General features: G+C 45.6%; 1 protein-coding gene across 1 annotated transcript in view; it reads right to left on the bottom strand.

The window, feature by feature from the left end:
- Nucleotides 1-16,881, bottom strand: part of WWP2 (WW domain containing E3 ubiquitin protein ligase 2) — a 145,263-nt gene that overhangs the window by 82,342 nt on the left and 46,040 nt on the right. The window contains exons 5-6 of the mRNA XM_065899107.1: nucleotides 4,638-4,775; nucleotides 2,351-2,447 (exon numbers count right to left, since the gene is read on the bottom strand). Coding sequence (XP_065755179.1) covers nucleotides 2,351-2,447; nucleotides 4,638-4,775 — 235 coding nt within the window. The remainder of the gene's footprint in view (nucleotides 1-2,350; nucleotides 2,448-4,637; nucleotides 4,776-16,881) is intronic.

Here is a 16,881-nt window from a genome sequence, read left to right as displayed (position 1 = left end):
CCCTACAATGACCCTGTGAGGCAGGCGATGTCCCCATTTCATGCCTGAAAAAACTGAGAGGCTGAGCATTTCAGTGACTTGTCCAATATTGTATAGCAAGTAAATGACAGGCCAGGATTCAATCTACATCTGATTCCAGAGCCTCACACTCATCCAGCAGACTACTCTGTGTGCACGGTGACCTTCGTAAATGCGGCAGCAGTGGGGAAAGGGGGCTCCTAAGGATGCAGAAGAGACTGCCTTGGGGCCATACATCCAAAAGTGTTTGCTGCTGAATGGCAGCAGGTTCCATGCGAACACACAATAAATACGTAGATGGAAGAGGCCTGTGAAAATTCAGAGACCATGCATGGAAAATGCTGCAGTAGCTGGGCAGGCGGAAGAGGACTCCCACACGGCTTCAGCTACCTAGAAGGCAATTTGCCTACTAACAATCAACTAGCATTGAACGTCCGCCATGTGTTATGGGCAAAAATGCGTCCGATTTTCTGTTGAAGTCTGCCTGCTGCTGTAACACTCAAGAATCCTCAACACATCAGCAAAGAAGGGCTATCCAGACATGTAAATTTCAAGGTCTATCAACTAGAGAACTTCAGAGAGCAACAAATAGGTCAAGAACTTAAGTCCAAACGTTAAGAGCTGAACACTGCCCTCCAGCCCCAAATTAAGTGACATCAGTTGTGTTTGACACCAATTTTCCAAGTCAGCTAAAAGACCAAGATGGTAGTTACTAGCACCAGAGCCAAGAAGGCATCATTCTCAGAGTGAATGTCTGAGTTGTTCCTCTCCACCAGCTACTCACCATTGAAGAGATTTTCTTTTCTCTAGCTCTGGGCGCCAATCATGCCTTTGTTGATATAAGATTTGCCAGTTATATCGTTGGTCCTTACCCTGTGAGAGTCAACTACTTATCTCAACCTTCAAATCACTCTTCTCTGTGACTCGCTAGATGACTAGTCTTCATGGTATGAGGTAATTAAGACCTTTGCAGAGGCTTGGAGAAAAGATGACAGGCAAATAGCACCTCTGCTTCTAATGATGCTATAGACAAAAGATCCAAACATCCAACCCTCTCTTGTTCCTGACACCTGGCAAGCATCAAGACCTCACAAACCCTCAAAACAACCAAATCCAGAGAGGCTGAAGGCTGTCCTCAGAGGGATCTTTCCAGATGTTGTGGGTATTGGCTAAAATATGCTTTGTTTTTAAAGCATTATTTACCCACCGCCCGGGATTGGTTTGGGAGGATTTTTACCAGTTATTCGCCTACTCTCTGCAGATACAAACTACATTCCATATGATTCTTTTCCTTAAAATTTCCTTAAAATGTCTGGGGATTTTGTACATTGTAATAAACAATAAAACAGGTCCCCGGGACTTCCCTGGTGGTGCATTGGTTAAGAATCTGCCTGCCAATGCAGGGGACACGGGTTCGAGCCCTGGTCCGGGAAGATCCCACGTGCCGCGGAGCAACTAAGCCCGTATGCCACAACTACTGAACCTGCGCTCTAGAGCCTGCGAGCCACAACTACTGAGTCAGTGTGCCACAACTACTGAAGCCCGTGCACTAGAGCCCATGCTCGGCAACAAGAGAAGCCACCGCAATGAGAAGCCTGCGCACCTCAACGAAGAGTAGCCCCCGCTCGCCACAACTGGTGAAAGCCCATGCACACAGCAACGGAGACCCAACGCAGCCAAAAATAAATAAATAAATAATTTATTTATTTATTTAAAAAAGCAGGTTCCCAACCTCCTCCCCATCTCTCAAATACACTTAAAACTATTCCTCTGCCTGGGAATTCGGTGACCGTGGAGAGGAGTTTGCATCATTAACACAGGTATAAGATGGGAATGTCGGTAAATAAAATTAAGTCATTTGGGATGTATATAACAAGTATAATACAGGTCAGACTCTGTGTGCAGGAGGTCTTAACCAACACTCCAAAGGGAATCATGGATCACCCCCTGCAAATAGAAATGTACAGACAGAAAATTTCACATACAAGGAACCACTGCTCTAAGTGTTCCTATGTGCATCCTGGAAGGATAACTGTGGCTACTGTACCTGATGCCTAAAAAGCAGTCAAGCTCTGTTCAACAGTTCCGCTCAGCCAAATAACCAACTGAGTCAGTCCCAAGCTTTGTCAAGGCACCCTTGACCCTTCCGAGAATCCTGAGTTGTGTATTCCTCTCTGGGCCGTCTTAACATACTTATAAGTCAGTTATAAGCTCTCTGGAAATTTCCAACAGTTTCTAACATAAATTGTTCCTCGCCGCTTCCCAACATGTTTTCAAGAGCTCTAAGCAACTTCCAGGCTCCTCCTCATTCACAAGGAGGGAGGTGTCTTACCGGGATCTCCCACCAAAGCAGTTTGTGCTGGGGGGCTGGTGCCGGTTCTCTGGAGTGACAGCCGTCCCGCTGGATTCTCTCGAAGGCGGCTGTGAACCTGGAAAAGGGAACAATCACCAAAAAAAAAGGCAGAAACGTTGAGAAGCTCACACCTCTGTTTGAGATGTGGGTACAGGAACAGCGCTAAGTGCATGTTTTAAAGTTACCCACCCCAGGGGGACACCAACGGTCCAGCAAGCTGCAGCCTCCAGCATGACAAGGACAGGGGCGGCTGGGTGAGGTCTGATCAGGGCTGCAGAACAGAGGGGCTCAAACCTGGGAAACAGCTCTTCCCAAGACCTTCAAGAATGTCTAAGGCACTTACAAGCGTGTTGCCTTATACGTTAAATGAACCACACCCCGTGAGACAGAGGATAGATGCTGGCCATGCAAAGTGGAGGCAAGGCATTGGGGCATCTCTCCACATGGCAGCAACCAGAGAGCTTTTAAAAAGCCAAATCAGATTCGATCTAAATCAAATCATGAGACTCTCCTGATTAAAAACCCCTCAACAGCTTTCTACTTCTTAGGTTGGGGTTCACAATCCTTACCAAGGTCTTCGAGGCTGTGTGACCTGACTGATCTCACCTCCCAGCACCTCCTTCTCGCTCCCCACGATCCAGCTGCCCTGGCTGCCTCTGTACCCGCTGCAGGCCACGTTCGCTCCCACCTCAGAGCCCCTGCATGTGAGACCCCTCCACCTCTTACTCAGCTGCCCCTACACCCCACACCCCCCGCCTTGGCCTGTCCAAACTCCTTGTACTCCAGCAGGACTCAGTTTCCTCAGGGAAACCTTCCCTGGCCCCCCAATTTAGATGAGATTCCCCCTCAAGTAAAGGAACCTCATACCACCCAGTACTCTTCCTTCATAGATTTGTTCACAGTTACAGTTATATAATTATTTCTGTGTTTACTCATTTGATATCTAACATCCCCTGCCCCTGCCAAGTAGATCACAAGCTCTAGGGAGTAGAGACTATGTGAATTTTGCCCCTGATGTCTGGCTAGCACCTGGTCCAAGAGCTAGTACATACCAGGTGCTCAGCTGTGGATGTATGTGCTCAATGAGTGAACGATGCAGGTTTTTCTAGATGTACCAAAAGTACCCCAAGCACCATGGAGGTTAGTTGAGGGAGGATTCTCAGAAGTCAAGGCCCATCCAGTCACTGAGATTCCAGTCAAATGCCCTTCAGATAGAATTCAAACCCCACCCCTTGAAGCTACAGAAAGCCTGCTTGGGGCCTGGAAGGTGCCATAGTTACATCACGCTTAACAAGAAAAATTATGGAGAAAGCCAACCGGTTTTGGACCTCAGACTTCATGAAGTAATTTCCTGCTAGATCCAAAAGTGACTAATTTCAAACTAGATGAAAAGAAACAAACCGCCAACATTCAGGACAGAGCAGGAGACACTCCAATTTCCCTGCTTCTTGCCTGTATTCAGCTAGTGTGAATCTCTGAGACACACAGTTCCCCTTTTCCAACCAAGACCATCTCATAAAAGACACTCTCAAGCTCTCCAGGAAGTTTAACTGGATTGGGAAGAAGAAAAATGGGCCTAAGTAACATTTAATAAAGATGTTTTATTTTACAAAGTCCATGTGGGCTGAAAACATGTTTTTCTCTGCTCTAGAACCAAAACAACAACACGCTTACAAAGGCTTGGTATTTATTTTGGTCCTTTAACAGAAAACAGTCCTTGAAAAATCATGTCCTGATTGTGATCCATGATGCTAAGAAGTGTCAGGGGGCTTCCCTGGTGGCGCAGTGGTTGAGAGTCTGCCTGCCAGTGCAGGGGACGTGGGTTCGAGCCCTGGTCTGGGAGGATCCCACATGCCGTGGAGCGGCTAGGCCCGTGAGCCACAACTACTGAGCCTGCGCGTCTGGAGTCTGTGCTCCGCAACAAGAGAGGCTGCAATAGTGAGAGGCCTGCGCACCGCGATGAAGAGTGGCCCCCACTTGCCGCAACTAGAGAAAGCCCTTGCACAGAAACAAAGACCCAATACAGCCATAAATAAATAAACAAAATTAAAAAAAAAAAACAAAAAACTGAGGCTCAAAGCAGTTAAGGGACTTGCCCAGGACCCCTAAGCCTCAGTTAAAAAAAAAAAAGAAGAGTCAGGGCTGGCTGTGCAGTACCCAAACCCAGGTATCTGGTAGAGAACCAAGATCTGGGCACCTCCTCTGCCCCGCCCTGCCCCGCCCTGTCCCATCCCGGCACAGCCCTGGGAAGCAGGGCGGCACTCACCATCCGTCACGGCGCTGCCATTAGGCACGCTTCCCAGATCAACAGCCGGCCCGTCCAGGAAAATTGTCAGCTCACCACCCGAGACAACACCGCCTTTGTTCTCTGTCTGCAGGTTCAGGGTCAGCTGTGTGTTCTCCACTGTTGGACACAAAAAGCAACATGGATGGACAAAAGCAAATGCACACTGAGTTCAGATTCTGTAAGTTATAAACTCCCACTTAACCGACTCTGACTTTCCTGGCAACTTTTTTCTACATCTTCAAACTTGTCTCGTGGCACAGAAAAAGGAACGGGAAGGAATATGCCTAACTGTCACCATGGTATCAGGCTGGTGGGGAAAGCTGTGCTCATTTTTTTCTGAACATTTTATATCGTTAGGTTCACTAGGTAATTTCTACTTTATTTATTTGTTTGCTTATACCTGCAGGACCGTAAGAAAAGAGTAAGAGATACTGACGGCATATAGAGGAAGAAAGCAGTTACAAATAGCATCCCCCCCACCCATAGGAAGAGGGGTGGCAAAAAGTATCGAAACAGGTCAGGAGACCCTAAAGAAACGTTATCAGGAGTCATCTCTAGATAAAGGATTTCAGGGACTTATTATTTGGGCTAAAAAGTGTTTTTTAATTTTCAATCCGGAAAATGTTTCACTTTGAAATAAGGCGGAAAAAAGTTTAAAACAACAAAAGTTCAGTACAAGCAAGTCAGCCCCATCGTTACACGGTCCTGGGTAAGTCCCACAGGGAGAGACTAGTCAACACCTGGCTCCATCAGTGAGGTGAGAAGGCAGCTCAGAGTCACCCAGCCCCTGGAACACTAGGCAAATTCAGCCCTGTGGGCGAACAAGAAACAGAACTAACTGGCACGAGGCAGAAGCACCAAACCCTAGGCAGGCTGGAAACTGCTGCACACACACCCCTGACCCCACCCACCAAGCCTGGCCGCACCGAATGGCCTCCATCCAGTTACTGCTGAGGACCCAGAGCCTCCAGTTCAGAGCCGTTCAATAATTACCAAGAAAGAGCAGCGTTTATGAGGATTTCCAAAGAGTATGCAGCCCTTCCACGCCACCCCACATCTTACAAAGCCAGACCAGGAAAGTGCCACATATTCCAACCTCCTTCCCCACCCACAGTATCCATCAAACCGCCACTTCATTTTCTCTCTTTGTTGCTACTGTATTATTATAAGCTGGCTTTCTAGAACAAGGCAGGGTATGTATAAATAACTACCTCCATGAGCATTTCCTAGAGACAACCTCCCCTCACCAAAAAAGTCTACCCTGCATCTCTCCAAGAAACAGACACAGCCCTTTAAGAACCTAGCAAAAAAAAAAAAAAAAAACAGTCTCGATCAATTCAAGGATCTACTATAATAAGGTAGAAACCAGTTTTCCCTCATGTTTTCAAGCTCTTGAAGCACCTCTCCCTCCCCTTAACCTTTCTTCCCTGTGATGGATCTCTCCAAATCCTTTTGAGTCTGTTTTCAGTCAGTTTTACTAAGGGGCTTGGTGAGTTCCAAATATTTCTATAAAAGAACACTTGCAACCTGAAAACTAGCTCCTTCAAAGGTCCAAGAGAGGGAAAGAACTGAGGCCTTTCAACCAGCACCACATGCCCGCCGTGCAGATGAGCCACCTTGGAGATGGATCCTCCAGCCCTGGTCTAGCTCTCAGATGACTGCGGCCCAGCCAATGTATCGAGTGCAACCTTGTGGAAGATCCCAGGCCAGACTGCCCAGCTAAGCTGCTCCCAAAACCTGACTCACCGAAACTACGAGGTAATAAATGTTTATTTATTTATTTCTCTAAAGTCAAGGAGCACCTCCCTACTCTATCATACTGAGATCCAGGGTATAAGTCCCTAGCAGGCAGCAAAGCGCAGAGGTCGAGGGCGGGTACCAGTCAGACAGACTGCATTCAAATCTCAGTTCTGTCTAGTACTATGCGGTACTACACAAATTACTTAACTTGAGCTCTGGTCTCTCTACCTTGCAAAACAGGAGCAGTAAGAACACATTGTTCAGGGAACACATGTAATGAATTAAACAGCATCTGGTAAGTTCCCAATAAACTGTCATTTTTATTGTCTCCCTGTTGACTCTCCTGTTTTTAGGCTGAAAAGTCCTGATTTCTCTCAATCTAATTTTTTCATTGTATACCTGCTCTTCTCCTGACCTTTCCAAGCCTTTTTCAGCTTTCGACAACAAACTCCAAGGTCAGCAAAAATCTTCCAAGATCACCCACATACCTATCACAAGGACGTATGGTCCTCTCATCTTGTATCTAGGACACTTCCTAAAGATGTCCGGTACACCACTCTTAGGAACATGCCGGGATGAGAATTCTAGAAGGGCTCCTTAATTCCCTCCTTGATATCTCAAAGGCCATCACTTTACAAATGGAGTGTGGGTACCTTTCCCCTCCTTTCTGGAAGAATGTTAATATTCAACAGGAAGCTGGAAGAGCCCAAGGCCTCTCGCTGCTAATTTCAACCTCCTAACAGCCACCCTGCCACGGTCCTCTGACAAAGCCAGGGGCAGAGCCCACATTTTCCTCTCCGCGGCCTCAACTCAAAGCTCCAACTCAGCTCTTCTGTCTGGTTTACCTGCTCATCATGTCCAGCAGTCATTATATACATATAGGCTTGGAAGTTACCTTGCAAATCTTAGAGACACATCTGACCTTCAAAAGAACCAGTGACAGGGGAGGTTTTTTTTTTTTTCTTTAAACTAAGCTTTTGAGAACAAAATGCTCTACTGTTCTATTTACTTAAAAGAGAAACAGTTCAGAGAGACCTCTAAGCATCACTTCAATCATAACCAAGTGATCGAAGTGAGCATCACTCAGAGTAAGACAACTCAACACCCACATGTTTCCTGACATGATACAGGATGAAGTACACAACATCACTTTTTTTTTTTTTTGCAGTACGCGGGCCTCTCACTGCTATGGCCTCTCCCGTTGCGGAGCACAGGCTCCGGACGCGCAGGCTCAGCGGCCATGGCTTACGGGCCCAGCTCCACGGCATGTGGGATCCTCCTGGACCGGGGCACGAACCCGTGTCCCCTGCATCGGCAGGCGGGCTCTCAACCACTGTGCCACCAGGGAAACCCACAACATCACTTTTAAAGTCTTCTTTCAAAAGCATTTAACCTGAATCCAATCAAGCCTCGAAACCTCTTTCCCAGCTTACATGAAATAAGGGGATAGAGGAATAAATTCAGTGATACCACGAGGAAGCAATCAGACCAGCCCAGAATAAGGGACATCCATACTGTAACCATCCCAGACTCCTCAAAAAGTCAATGTCATTAAATAAATTTAAAAGGGGAGCGGGGGCAGGCAGGAAGAAGACTCTTTTAGATTTAAAGGAACATAAGTACCAAATGCCTTGCATAAATTTTGACAAAACCTTGGTTTGAAAAATACATTCTTGGGACGATTGGAGAAATTTGCATCCAGACTGGATATTGAATGATGTCTGAAATTACTGTTGATTTTCTTAGGTTCACTAATGGTACTGTGGTTGTATTTAGGAATGGTCTCATTCTCGGGAGATCCAAGAGTATATTATGATGATGTCTGCACTTATTCTCAAACTGTTTTGTAGGAAAATAGGCTGAAGTTTTCAGGAGTGACGTGTCACGATGTCTGCAGTTTACCTTCAAATGGTTCAGGGAAAAAAACACACACACACCCACAGGCTCACACATACAGGTAAAACAAATGCAGCAAAATCTTAAGAAGTGTTGGTTCCCGGTGAAGGGCATTTGGGCATTCATTGTGTTATTCTTTCAACTCTTTTGTATGTTGGAAAATTCCACGATAAAACATTGGGAAAGGGTTGTGTTTTTTTTTTAATTGGCACAGCTATTAAAGAATTAAACCTCTGACAATAGAACATTGTTATTCTCTTAAAAAACAAAAAGAACACACCTGAGCCAGAGGAGCACTACAATGCATAATGGGACTAAAGAAACCATTAGCTAATTGAGTGACAGACTTGAGCATACAGGGGAGGCTGAAAGGAGTAAGTGTGGCTGGAAAACATACACTGGAATCTGAGCTATAAATAGCAGCATTAGCCACCTCTCCTCTGGGGCCCTCGGGTTTCACTGCAGCAACGCCATCAACTCTACAAAGGGCCTTTCTCTTGCACCAGGTCTTCCCCCACCTTTTCAGGCACTGCTCAAAAATCAAGAAAGTGATGAAAACATGGGTGTAGTAAGTCAAGTTCCAGAACTAGAACCAGATTGAGCGTAGGAGGCTCACCAGCCACCGTCCACCTCATCCGGCCCTGCTCCATCTGTAATCATGCAGTCCACACGTGTGCAGCGAGCACAGACTCTTCTGGTCGGTGAGATTCAACAGGCACAGAACAGACAAAAAGCTGTGCCCCAGGGGGTTTATATTCTAGTTGGGGCAAACAGACACTAGGCAATGTTTTTTGTTTTTAAAGTAAATTGCACAATCTGTTAGTGGCAAATGCAGTAGAAAAAAAAATGAAAGGAGGGGAAGGGATGAAGAGTGCTAGAGGTGGGAGGAGGGTCTGGGGTGGCGAGAAAGTCTCGCCAGGAAAGTGACAATGGAGCAAAGACTTCAAGAAGGATGAGGCAGGGGAGCCACGTAAGTATCTGGAGGAAGGATATTCTAGGCAGAGAGAGAATAAGACACAGAGGCCCCAGATGGGGGCACGCCTGGCAGATCTGAGGAATGGCGTGGAGGTCAGTGTGGCTGGAGTGGATGGGGAAAGAGAGGAGCAGGAGATGAGGGTGGTAGGGAACTGGAAGCTCACAAGGAGGGCCTTGGAGTGCTGGCATGGTCGCTGGCGTTTACTCGGCGGGAGATTGGGAGCCACTGGAGGCTCATGAGCAAGGAAGGGACGTGACTTCTGTTGCAGCGCAATCACTCCAGCTGCAGGAGGAGCAAGAGATGAAGCAGACAAGACCGGGGAGGAAGTCACTGCAATACTCCAGGCGGGAGTAGCTGGTAGCTTGGGCCAGGCGATGGCAGTGTCTTTTGGGAGCAGGGTAGCAGAAGGGAGACTCGCCCTTTTCCCCCTTTCCAGCACGTGTTAGGAAAGCCCCATGGCTCCCCACCGAGCACACTAGTCGGTCCCCACAGGCCCATCAGGCCCTTGGAATCAAAGCTTTGGGCAAATCATAGGCAGGGGCTGCAAAAAGCACAAACGTAGAGCATGGCTGGGGGAAGTCAGATTCAATTACGACCAAGTGGAACATATACAATGAAAATATTCCGACGGCAAGAGACTTTAGTTCCTCCGAAAAAGCCAAAGTCATGAGCTCATGCTAACTTCAGCAAATGTCCTTCTTCTCTTCTAAGTACCCACTGGTTACCAATACCTTGTAAAGCTACTTTATGGAGGTCAACATACAGCGGTAGGGCTGGAGATTAGAAGCTAGGGGAAAGAATTAGGAAAATCCTCAAGGACTGTGCCAGGAGATCCCTTTAAAAGCCGGCACACCAGAAGAGACAAGAAGACATAGCGTGCTTCCTGGTGGAAACACACACTACCTCATTAAAAAGAAAAAAATAAGAACCTGGATCAGATCAAGTCTCTAGATCTAGATCTCAACAGGTATGAGATTACAAGAAACACAGAGGGACAGAGGAACATGTTAAAACACATTTCAGGGACACAAACAGCAAAACCCAATATGTGGGAAGCTACAGGACAAACTGTCCAGTTTCTTCAACAATGAGCTGTAAGGGATAAAAAGAAGAAGGAGAACATATTGGTTAAAAGAGAAAGAAGAAATTCCCTGGCAGTCCACTGGTTAGGACTCCGAGCTTTCACTGCCAAGGGCCCGGGTTCCATCCCTGGTTGCGGGGCGAGGGAGAGGGACTTAAGAGACTTAAGTCAATCCTGTTTGGATCCTGATTCAAACAAACCAATGGTGGGGGGAAAATAATGTTGAAGACAGCTGGGGAAACGTTAAAAACTCTCTGAATATTTGATGAGATTAAATAATTACCATTAAGCTTCTCAGGTATGAAGCTGGTATCATGGTTATGGCTTTTAAGAGCCCTTATCTTTAAGAGATCCATACTGAAATATTTGTAAATGAAACATGTCTGAGATTTATGTGAAAATAACCCCGTGGAAGGTGGGGTGGGAATGGCCACCTGTAGCCCGCTGTGGATCTGAGTGATGGGCACATAGGGGTTCATGGACTATTCTTTCTACTTTTGTGTATTTTGACATTTTCCATAATAGCTTTTCTTTTTCAAGCCAGCATACCTAAAGAACAAACAGTGACTGTAAACTAAAAAACTTACACAAATTCAATGTTACATACACATTTTGAAATATGAAAAGGTATAAAATATACAATCAAGCTGCTTAGGGAGTAGCTCTGATGCTAATTTTCCCTTACTTCAAAGCCTCAGATTTGCAAGTGGCTTCAGGTTAATAATTTCCTATTGGGAAGAGTTGTTACGTGCAACAAGGATGAGTAATATTTTTATAAGACTTACTTTTTCCCTTTCCTGACATGGACTTTTTAATATGCTGTTTGCATATGGTACCAATAAGTATAGATAAATAGGGCATGGAAGTTGCCTTCCTCATTCCGACAGAAGAAAAAAACTACATAAACCAGAACTGCCAAACTGTGTCCCTTTAGTGCAATTCAGTTAAGACCAGAAGCCCTGCCTGGGCAGTTTCACTGCAGTGTATGAAGGAACTTTCTGCTTTAGAATCTTCTATCATCACTGTCCTTCCCTGCTCTCACACCACCAAAATGTATGTGCATGTATATACGCTTATATCATTTAAGAGAAAAAGTATTTTCTTCCTAACTCAGAATACAAATGTAAGGATTTACCTGGAAATTTGAGAAAAACAAAACAGGACACAAAGTAGGATATTTTTAAGGGAGACCAAGTACTCTCCGGCCAAGAGTCTCAGAAGCCCGAGGAAGATGTGATTGATTTGGCCTTAACAGAGCTGTTCAGTGGAACAAACAAACCTCCTTCTTCCGGCCTCCTTCTGCCCTCAATCCCATAGGCCCATCAAAAGAAAGTGAAAATAAACAGGGCATTCATTAACAGGTCAGTGTTCATTCTACACGTAGCTGTGAAACACTGGTGCACAGAGGAACGGAACCGGAGGAAATTCCAGAAGGGCAGAGAGTAAACAGTCTCCTTTCCCTTCCCTGGCTCCCCGTTAACTCAGACACACACAGACTGGAGGCTACCCCAGGTTTAAAGAGAACACTGTTTCACATTCCCTTCGCAGTAAAGAAAGCCAGAGGCTTCCAGGATTTACTGTTACGATGTCTCTTTGGCTTCCAACCTTAGCCAGAGCCTAACAAGAGAAAGCCTCTTCTACCAAGCTAGCAGCACGTTGTAGACACTGGAATTCTTGTTAGGGTACCAAGGTTGACTCTGCTTCACCCACCTTCCCTCGGCCCCCATCACTCAAGCCTTGGCAGAGTCTTCCCAGAACACATGGTGTAAGGAAGCGTCTACCTTGGCCTTGAAGCTTCTTCTGTAGGCTACTGCTTGGAATGTATCCTTAATTATCTCCAAATTAAAGTCTTGTCTGGGGCTTCCCTGGTGGTGCAGTGGTTAAGAATCCGCCTGCCAATGCAGGGGACACGGGTTCAAGCTCTGGTCCGGGAAGATCCCACATGCCGCGGAGCAACTAAGCCCATGCGCCACAACTACTGAGTCTGCGCTCTAGAGCCCGTGAGCCACAACTACTGAGCCCGCGAGCCACAACTACTGAGCCCAGGTGCCACAACTACTGAAGCCCACGCACCTAGAGCCCGCGCTCCGCAACAAGAGAAGCCACCGCAATGAGAAGCCGCACCCCACAATGAAGAGTAGCCCCCACTCGCCACAACAAGAGAAAGCCCGCACGCACCAACAGAGACCCAACGCAGCCAAAAATAAATAAATAAATAAAAGTTTAAAGTCTTGGTTGACTGACGGTTGCATCAACTCCTCTAAAAATGAAAAGAGCTTCATTTTACAAAGCCAGTTTTTAAACTTTTATTTTTCTCCTCTTTTTCTTGTGCATTCATTCAAGAAGCATTTTCTGGGCATCCTTTATGTGCCTGACACTGTGCTAGAAGCTGGGTTATAATGAAGAAGGAAAATGGACATAGTCTCTGCTTTTAGGAATCTCACAAGTCAGTGGGAGAAACAGAAGTGACTAAATAATGTCACAAAGAAATGTAAAGTTGCAACTGTGAAACAGATTTCATGCAAGAGACCTTATGGTCCCATCAGTGCTGGATATTTGGCCTGGTCAGGGCATCAGGAAAAGTTTCCTGAGGAACTGACAGCTCAACTGTGATCTGAAGTTTCAGGCAAAGAGCTAGCACGTTGCGGGGTGAAGCAGGTTGGGGAAGAAGACCAGTCAGAGAGGCAGGAGCAAAGTCAGAAAGGAGTCCTGAGAAGGCAGGAAAGGGTGGGCTCCAAAGCATGGATGGAGAGTCTGCCCTTCACATGGGAGGAAGAGGGACGGCTCGCCTCCAACCACAAGAATGATGGAGGAGAGGTTAGGCACATGCATCCTCATTTAGGTACATGACAGATTCGTCAGTCATGATCGTCCTTATTTCTCTTGATTCAGGGTCACAGTGTTCTACAGTCCAAACCCCTGAAGCTACACATGCTTTTCTTTACTTACAAAAAAATAAAAAATAAAAAAAATGGGGCTTCCCTGGTGGCGCAGTGGTTGAGAGTCCGCCTGCCGATGCAGGGGACGCAGGCTCATGCCCCGGTCCGGGAGGATCCCACATGCCGCGGAGCGGCTGGGCCCGTGAGCCATGGTCGCTGAGCCTGTGCGTCCGGAGCCTGTGCTCCGCAATGGGAGAGGCCACAACAGTGAGAGGCCCGCGTACCACAAAAAAAAAAAAAAAAAAAAAAAAAATGCACTGACATAGACACTTCAGAACTGGCTATTCATCTGAGTCATCTATCTAATAAGGTACCTTATAGACAAAGAGTCCCTCTTGAATCAACTGAGGGTCCCCTTCACGTAGGAAACAAAAAAAAAGCCTCATGTGTCTTGGTGAATCTCACTGTTTGTAAAGCTATAGCCTATTTTTAAAGTGATTTAGAGGAAATAAATACAGATCTGGGAAAGCTGCATTTTTAGGATAAACTGTCAGTTCACATTAATTACTGTGGCCTTGTCATTAGAGCTCCTCTATCCCAAGGCGGGGGTGGTCCTCATCACCCATTAATTCGGAGGATTCCTAGACTAGTCCCATCTGAGCAGCTCATCCATTCTCTGCGCCCTCAGGGAACCTCGGTGACTATACCACCTCTCCCCATTGCACAGAATTGAGGACGTGTCTGTAAACACAGCAGAGAAAGGGTTTCAATGAATAACCCTCCTTTTCAACGGTCTCGGAATAGTGAAATCCAGGAGCCCAGCTAGAAGAGCGCTTCCATGGTTAAGGTTCTCCTTTTAAACAAATCAGCAAAGTGGAGGAATTGGATGAAGGTAGCCAAAAAGTACAAACTTCCAGTTGTAAGATAAATAAGGACCAAGGATGTGATGGACAGCATGGTGACTACAGTTAACACTGCTGTATGATCTATTGGAAAGATGCAAAGACAGGAAATCCTAAAAGTTCTCATCACAAGGAAAAAAACCACTTTTTTCCTTTATTCTTTTTGTATCTACCTGAGATGATAAGGGTTAACTAAACTTATTGTGGTAATCACTTCACAATAAAAAAAACTACCCCTTTTAAAAAATGGCTTTTGAAAAATTACAAATCTCAAATGAGTGAAATATTATGCCACTATTAAGATTTGGATGGGGCTTCCCTGGTGGCACAGTGGTTGAGAATCTGCCTGCTAATGCAGGGGACACGGGTACGAGCCCTGGTCTGGGAGGATCCCACATGCCGCGGAGCAACTAGGCCCATGAGCCACAACTACTGAGCCTGCATGTGTGGAGCCTGTGCTCCACAACAAGAGAAGCCGCCATAGTGAGAGGCCCGCGCACCGCGATGAAGAGTGGCCCCCGCTTGCCACAACTAGAGAAAGCCCTCGCACAGAAATGAAGACCCAACACAGCAAAAATAAATTAATTAATTAATAAACTCCTACCCCCAACATCTTAAAAAAAAAAAAAAAGATTTGGATTAATGATTATGAAGAGTGAACAACATGGAAAATCATTTACACTACAATGTTAATTTAAAAAAAAACAAGAACATGAAGTTATAAAAAGCACCCTATTATAAAACCCTGTAAAAATAAGTATGTAAAGGGGCAAAGAAATAAATGAAGCAGAGAAAAACAATAAGTTGTGTTTGAAGAGTCAGATTATGAAATAACGGTTTCACTTTTTAAATTTCCATTATCTGCACAGTGCATATGTATTTTTTCTCAATTTCCAATATCAGTTACACACGTATACCGAAGTGTTTACAAATGAAATGACATGAGGCCTAAGATTTGCTTTCAAATACATCCCCAAAAAGTGGGGGCTAGAGATGAAAGACAACTGGACACGTGCTCCTCATTGTTCAAAGTGGGTAATGGATACAGGATGACTCAGTCATTATATGATTCTCTCTACTTTTATTTATCTTTGAAACTTTCCATAATAAAAAGTTTAAAAATTTCCCCATTTATGCTATATAATATTTGCCCCACAATAAATAACATTAACTTACAATTTTTTAAACATGCTTATTATTAAAAATTCAAGCAGAAATTCAAAATATGAAAAAAAGAAAAAGAAATTCAAAATATGATGTAAGCACACACATTCCAAACCCTTTCCCCATGACATAGGTCACTGTCGTCAACTTTGTATGAAGTCACCAGACTTGCAAACACCAGCACAAAAACACACGTATAAACTACACATGCAAAAGTGAATTCACCCTAGGCCCACAAGTTGTGCCCCTTGACTTGTAAAGTATCCTAAGAATCTTTAAAAATATATACAGAAGCAATCTATCTGTTGAGGAGGGTTTTAGGATTGAGGGAGCAGCACGTCCAAAGGGAATTCAGCCTTTACCACAAAGTCCCCGGCCCCAAAAGAATGAATTCACGTAATACACGTGTAAATAAACATTAATCAGTTAATTAGGAGTGGGAGGGAGGGAAGACACAGACATCATATTCTGAGAACTGTGTGCCTTGCTATCCTGTACATAATAAACAGCATCCCCCAGGCCGGGCCTGACGCTAAGGTGAAAATCTCCGCTCTGTACCTGACCGCACCACGCGTGTAACTGTGGCACTCTCACTCTGATCCAGGATCGCTTTCCCTCCCAACTCACCACTCTCCTACAAGAGTAAGTCTCCTGCTCTAAGAAAAATGCTCCTAGAATCCCAGAAGACTGAAGGAAAAGAGGAAATCAGGTACTCCGATGGGCTAAACAAGGTCTGATCTTCGTTATGACCCCAGCAGCCGCGGTGTCTCCCCTGAAGAACCTGGGAGACTGGATGGGTAGGCAGGCGGGAGCCACTCTCAGGGAACTGGCACAAGGAAGAGGCCCCGTCATCAGATACAATGTTTCAGGGTTGGTTTTTTTTCTGGCAAGCGGAAGGAAACTGCTCATATCCAGGCAACAGTCTCATTTTCCTATCTCCAGACTGAGATGTGCTGGGCGTGTAAATGACACACCAGATCTCATGTGTTAAAACAATAACATTTGGTATATATTGGACTAAAGAAAATAGATCATTAAAATGAATTTCCCCCCTGTTTATTTCTGTTTTTACTTTCTCTAATGTGGCTACTAGAAAACTTTAAATTGTGTCTGTGGTTCACATCACGTTTCTACTGGACAGCGCTGCTTGGGCGCCTCCTTCCTGCTGTTTTTGGTCATAATCTCGAGCAGCTGTCTGCCAAGGCCCGGCCAGCCCCGGGGGCCTTCTCTGTGTAACTTGACTGAACTAAGCTTTTTCCTGCCTCCAAGCTTCCTTCAGTCTGGAATGTTTTTCTCCTTGTTGGCCTGGACAATCGCATGTCATCCTTCTGCAGTTCTGGTGTCACTTCCTCGGGCAAGCCTTCCTTGACACTCCCTGACCCCAGTCTAGGTTGAGTCCTGAATGATATACTCCCAGAGCACCCTGCACTTTCCTCCATCGTATCTGTCACAACTGGAACAGTCTGCACCAGTTATTTGTCCAACATCTGTCCGCTTTCCTCTCTAGATCCTAAATTCCGAGACTGTCTGCCTTACTTCACTGCTGCATCTCCGGCATCTAGCCCAGTGCTCAAAGAGATTTACT

This window comes from Phocoena phocoena, chromosome 20 (assembly GCF_963924675.1).
Source record: "Phocoena phocoena chromosome 20, mPhoPho1.1, whole genome shotgun sequence".
Classification (NCBI taxonomy): Eukaryota; Metazoa; Chordata; class Mammalia; order Artiodactyla; family Phocoenidae; genus Phocoena; species Phocoena phocoena.
This window is presented reverse-complemented; position numbering and strand designations above follow the sequence as displayed.